Raw genomic sequence first — 6,522 nt, 5'->3', positions numbered from 1 at the left:
ATATAAAAATATATATTTAAATAAATCAATACTAATAATAAAATCAACATGAAAAGGTGGCAAAGAAGACAAATGTCCCAACTACCTACCCGTCATTTTTGAGGCTCAGGGAATTTTAAACTGTTTTTTTTTTTTGTGGACAGACACTTCAGATCAATAAACCGTCCATCATGGAGAAATAATAACAATAACATATATATATCATATGTATATATGTGCCAAGAGAGGGAAACCTGTATGGAGGGGAGAGCCAGCACATCAGAGGTGGTTGTCAGGGGGTGGATGGGGACATGGGGATGCTGGGGGGGATGGGAGCGATGGCTGGGCCGGGGCAGGGGGCAAATGTCCCTCCCTGGGGCATTTTATCCCTGTTTGGCCTCAGAAGAGCCGGTGTCATCTGCTTTGTCATATTCGAACTCTGAGCCAGAGCAGCGACATCATCACCAGAGCTGGCACCTCCCGGCTGGTACGTGGCCCGAGAGGTTGAGAGGGGATGGAGAGGGGCTTGCAGAGAGCAAACCACGCCAGTGCCGAGGAGTTTGGCTGGGGAACTGCCCCCCTCCCAGTTTCCATCCTTTATTCCAGGTCCAGGGGAAATATTAGCGACCTCAAAGTCTTGCAACCGTCTTAAACTGGTGTGCGAAGTGTCTCCATCTTTCCTTTAGGTGCCCACTTCTGGCAGTTTGCATTTCAAAAGCTGCAGCCCCAACTTAAGGGGGAAAAAAGGTGGATTTGCCCTAAAAAATTACGGAATTGGGGCCTCCCAATCCACCCTTGGAATTTTTTTTTTTTGGATTCCAGGTTTTGCCAAAGCCTTCAGCATCCAAAGAGGTCAGTGCAGCACCTGGCCCTGGACACAAACACCCCGTGTCCTCCCCATCGGCTCTTCCTCCCGCAGAGATGCATTTGCACTGCCAGCCCTCAAGCACCCCTGGCACGATGGTGTTTTTTCCAAGCCTGGCAGCAAAAAAAACCCCACCACCCCAATTCCTGATTTTTAATCCAGGTCAGAGATGCTTCGTTTCAAGCCTTTTCCCAGTGCCACCCTGGAGCCAGGACCCTTCACTGCCACGAGCAAGGGATGCTCGTGCAAAATGCCCATCAAAGGGGAAGTGGCGGTGATCTAAACACTCTGAATTCAACCCAAATCATAGCAGGAGAAAAGCTTTTCACCCAGATTATGTTGAATTACGGGGTTTTTTTCAGTTTCTAGGACCCAAGGGACATGGCATCACCTGGGGATCAGTGTATTTTCCCACCATGTGCAGCACCTGGGCAGGTTTGGTGCCTCCGAACCAGGGAGCATCTGCCTGGGTCCCCAACAGGAGATCCCAGCCCCGGATAAAGCCGGGAGAGGGAAGAGCGCCTCAGAGGGGACCACAGCGGGAAGATGATGCTGATGATGCTGATGTATCACCTTCCTTCACATTTCCCCTTACCCCCAGGGCTGGGACCCCGAGGGGAGCCTTAAGCCCTTGTTTTTCACAAATAGGGCCATGTCCCCATCCTACATCCCAGAGAGGGAACAGCCAGGCTGACCCAGCACCGGCACGGGGAGAAGTGGGATTGGCCAACTCCACTCCCTCCATTACTCCACGTGTCAACAGCCGGTTACTTATTTATTTTTATGAGCTTTTTACAGCCTGGCCCCATTGTAAAAGCATGATTAATAGATGTAGCTTTGTTCTTTAATAACTCCTCCCAAAGGATGCCAGGAAGAGGATGAGGGAAAAATTCTGAGCAGCCAGAGCAGCACAAGGAGATGCTTTTGGGCTGATGAGGATTTGGGGGGCGCCTGCACCACCTGCAGCCCCAGCACGAGCTGCATAAGCAGCCAGAGGGGAAACTGAGGCACGGTGTGGGGATGCAAAGCTCAGGCTCCTGCACAGCTCGGGGCAAAGCTGCTCACCTTGGGGCCAGGGATTTAAAGGCAATTGCTGCAGCCAGGGCCACAGGGACAAGGGTAATAGCTTCTTCCCCCACACTTCTATTAAGAATGAATTTACAGCCGTGCAAGCCTTATTTCGTGCTCTCCGATAAATCCAAGCGACGGCGGCAGTAAGCGCTGTATTAACCTTTCAGGTCCCTGGCTGGAAAACCTCCACAAAACAGGGGTAAGCAGCGATGGGGATGACTCCTCCACTCCCGTTTGCTTGGGGTAAGGGGTAATAAAAGCCACCGCTGGTATACAGAGAACCACGGGCGATGTCCTTGCTGCTCCTCTGCACACCCAGAGGGGTTTTGTGATTATTGTTCAGCAGAAAAACCAGCTGGGTTGGGATATTTTAGGGTAAAATTCAAGAGGATGGGAATAGTTGTTAACATAAATAGGGAGAAACCATTTGAAGAAGTAGGAATGGCTTTGTTACATGGGTAACAACGTTAGTAATGATGTTATTAATCGCACCAGTTATTAATGATGAATTAATGGACTTTGCTCTTGCAGGGACAAGATCCAGCTTGCCAGCGTTAGCCCATGGTCACAGGGAGCGCAATGGGGAATGCAGCTGGAGCTGGGCTGGGAAAACACCTTGTCTTTCTCCTGACATCATATATTAAAAAATTAACGAGCCTTTCCCCCACAGCATCCCAGCAATGTCCCTGTCCTCCACCCCCAACCCCTGTCTGGTCCCCAAAACCTCTTCAGGAACACCCGAAACAGCAACCAGGGGCTTGCTGGAGACAGCAAAGGAAGGCGCAAAGGGCTTGTGTTCCCTCCAAGAAGCACCAAAAAACCCATCAGCAAATAAAATGAGGACACTGACTGGCCAGCAACCCAGATCGGTGGGTACCTCTGCCATGCATCCTGCTGATTTTTGGCCAGGAAGGATGCTCGGTGCCTGCTCCAGCCAGAGCCAGGGTTTGATGGGGTTTAAAGCAGAATTTCAGCTTTGTGTTCGACTCTCTGGCTTTGACCCTCCCCACGGCTCCTGTTTGAGTTGACCTGAATTTACGAGAGGCTCTGCTGGGGTTTGTGTTTTGAAGAAACTCCTCCGAGCAAACCCAATCCCTCCGGCTCACAAAATCCAGCTGGAAAGTTTCCCCCCAGAAGAAGCCATCCTGCTACATCTCACTTCGGCAAGGGCTGAAAATAGCCCCCAACTGCCTGGAGACTTCACTTCAGAGCTCACTGACATGAAAGGCAGCCATCAAAGTGGATAACGGGATATTTTCCAGCCTAAGGAAGAGCTCTGGCTTGGGGTCAGGCTTTGGAAAGGATGGTTCTGTGGGGGGCAGGAGCCCAGACTGCACCCGTGGGTTGCTGTGCTTATCCCAGCCACCCCTGGAAGGCCAAAAACCAAGCTGGCCCCATGTGTAGATGCAGCTTATTTGCGCAAATCTATTACAGTCCTCTCTCCAGGGCCTGCAGCAACCTCTCCCCCCACAGTGATGGGCTTTATTTCGCCTAGCCCTGGCTCAGACCAGGCTACAACCAGACCCCTTGTAGTTCATCAGCTGGTAAAAGCATCCCGGGATTTTTCGCTGCCCCCCCCACCCCACACACACACCACTCGGGGCTGGTTGCTCGCTGCAGCTGGAAGACAAATGCTTTGTTTTCAAAGGGAGAGGCTATGCCTCCTGCCTCTGGTAATGTACAGCATCTTGTCTTATTTGTTCCTCGCTGTTCCACAGCTGAATTACTGCAAGTGATGTACCAGCGCTTTGTACGACAATGCTTCTTTAGAGGAGTTCTCCTTCAGCCTCACCTTCCAGCTCTCAGGAGTTAAATCCATCAGCCACCCAGCTCTTCCCTCTTCCTCATCCTCACCTCTCCAGCCAGAGTGCTCTGCTCCATGGGGAGAAAAACAGCACCCTCCCAAAAGCTGCAGTGCCCATGGGCTGGCTGCACCTTCCCAGCTGGATTTTGCTCTGCAGTGTAGCGAGCCAAGGGTCACATCCTCCCCAGCTCTGCTTATCGCCTGCCTCAGGGCCAGATAACTAGCTGAGCGGCGGTTATCTCCTCGCAAGAAAAGGCTGCACGGGGAGGAGGCGAGGAGCATGCGAGGCCTGTGCCGAGCAGAGTGTACCCACACTGCTCACAGCACCTCAGAACTGTGCCCAGCCCCAGTGCCAAACCAGCCCTCTCTCCCCGGGGCATTATCGCAGCATCCCTTCGCCTCCTTGCCCCCAGCCCAGGGCATCCCCATCAGAGGAGAAAGGCGGGTTCAGGGGCACCCTCAAACCATGGATCAGGGCACTTAGTGGCTCAGCACCAGGTTATGGATTCACCCTGGTGCAACTGAGTGTGAAAACCCCAGCCAGAGCAGCCCCCCTGCTCACACCCCTCCCCGGGCTCTTCAAGCTGAGCCCTCCTGGCAGCCAGGGGACAGAGACATATAAGCCGAGCACGGCCAGACATGGGCCTGGAACAGGTGCTCCTGGCCATGGCATGCTAATTAATCCTCATTTGCACCTAGCATATGCCAGTCTGTAATTTCATGGCTTGCTGGAGGCCTCCATACCACAGGATGGCTGCCAGTTGCTCAGTGGCTGGGGCAGCTTCTCCGTCATCATGGGATAAGCATCTCATGGGCTCCAGCCTCCTCTGGGGCTGATAACCCAAGGATGGAGTGGTGTTGGCTGGATGCCTGAAGAAAACCTCCCGCTCTGCCAGGAGAGGGAAAGAAAGGGATGGAGAGCTGGGATAGATACCTGGCAGTGGGCAAGAGCCTTCATCCCACCCTCCACAAGAAAGCAAGGGGGCATGAGGGGGAAACAGGTGTCAACAAGGAGCTCAGAGCATCAGGCAAGGTGGTGAGGATGAGGCAGGCTCCAAGGCAAGGTGTGAATAAGTTTGCAGTCAGTAGGCATAGCTGGAGAGCAACGTCCCCTGCAGCACGGCTCAAGCAGGGACTGACAACCCCAGGCTGAGCTGAAATGGGCTCCTGCGGCCATGGGCAGGGTATGGGTCCCAGGTGGGGTTGCCCAGGCCATAGGAAGCCAGACTTGGGGTGAGGGTCTCTGCCTGACATTCTGAGCCGAACTGAGCTGAGCCTCCAGCCCAGCAAAACCTTCCCCAGCAGCCACCACTCCTGGAGCTCCAGTGCCTGGATACAGCCCTCGCTACACCAATGGGCAATGTATATTTATTGATTGCATTATCTGGCCTTATAAAATGCATTTTGCTGGGTGCTCTCCCACCACTGGGTGGCAGTGGGCACACACACGTACACGCATGCACACGCACACACACCCCCCTCAGGGGCTGCCTCCATCCTCACTGCCCCCTCAGAGACCTGTGCCAGGTGCTGATGCCCTGGTGGCCCCATGTCACATCACCTCCATGGGCAAATGTCACCATCACCCCATGGGGACATGGGGAAGGGGCAGCTTCAGCCTGGCCGCATCCTGCTCTCAGGAGGAGAGCGACCCCTCAAAAATGCAACCAGAAAGGGCAAATTTGAGACCAAAAGTCCCTCTTACCTCCGTACCCTGGAGGCAGCATCAATCTGGGTTTTGCCTTGACCCTGAGGCAAGGGGTGCTTAGCTGGAGCACCCCTCATTTGCAGGGCAGCACCCCCCAGAAGAGCCCCAGGCCCCCCAGAGCCATCAGGTCTGGCTGAGCCTGCCAAAGCACCACCGCGCCAGAGGAGCCCTGGAGGTACTTGTAAGACAAGGGATGACATGCTTGATGGGACTTCTTAATTAGATCTTGCTAAACCAAAATGTACCGGGGCTCCCCTGGCAGAACAACGTCAGACAAAACATTAATCACGCTTCAAATAAATAATTAAAACCTTGGGGCTCTTAGAAGGGGAAAAAAAAAAACAACACAGGAAAAATTAAAGACATGGGCACCAGTCCATAATAGGGAACTGCGCCGCTGGATCTGGTGATGCCTGGGCCTCAAGGGGGAGCAGAGCTGTGTCCTCAAGGCCACCTGAGCCAGGTGGGACCCAACAAATTCAGGAAAATCTACACCCAAAGTCCCAGGAGGTGTCAGAACCAGGTTTGGGACCTCATAACCTCCTACCTGGAGTCGTGGGATTACATCCCCATCTCAGATTTACGTTAAAGCATGTCTTTTCACAACGAGCACCTGTGGCCTCAAACAATGGCTTTCAAAAAATTATTGCCCCACATGTTGGGTCATGCAGTGCCCTAGGACATCATCCATGGTTCACCTCTGGGATGCTCGATGACACTCAGACCTCAGGCTCCAGTAGATGCCCAATGCAATGTGGGAAAATCTCTTCAGCCAGCATTTAGGAAACACTCTGGGGAGAAAACAGCCTAAAAACCAAAAGAGGCTTGACAAAAAAAAGCTCTCCCTCCCCATCCCCTCTTATTCAGAGCAGAGATGATTACTCAGTGTAAGCAGCTCAGAGCTTAAATTATGCATGGAGCCATTTGCATTGGAGAACATGATTGAGGCAGAGCTGGTTCTGTCCCTCCCGGCTCCTCAGCCACGCCAGTGGGATGGCTCCTTGGGACCACACGTCCCCTATCCCAACATCAGCCTTGGCCAAAGCCTCAGGTGCAAGTTTATGGGGATGGGGGGGGGGGGGGGGGAGGAGACAC

General features: G+C 53.2%; 1 protein-coding gene across 1 annotated transcript in view; it reads left to right on the top strand.

The window, feature by feature from the left end:
- Positions 1 to 1,127, top strand: part of INSYN1 (inhibitory synaptic factor 1) — an 11,777-nt gene extending 10,650 nt beyond the window's left edge. The window contains exon 3 of the mRNA XM_035899495.1: positions 1,007 to 1,127. Within this exon, the coding sequence (XP_035755388.1) occupies positions 1,007 to 1,127 (121 nt within the window). The remainder of the gene's footprint in view (positions 1 to 1,006) is intronic.
- Positions 1,128 to 6,522: the final 5,395 nt, after the last annotated feature.

This window comes from Egretta garzetta, unplaced genomic scaffold (assembly GCF_000687185.1).
Source record: "Egretta garzetta isolate BGI_Z169 unplaced genomic scaffold, ASM68718v1 scaffold287, whole genome shotgun sequence".
NCBI classification, from domain to species: domain Eukaryota; kingdom Metazoa; phylum Chordata; class Aves; order Pelecaniformes; family Ardeidae; genus Egretta; species Egretta garzetta.
Note: the sequence above shows the minus strand (reverse complement) of the source record. Positions and strands in the feature narration are given on the sequence as shown.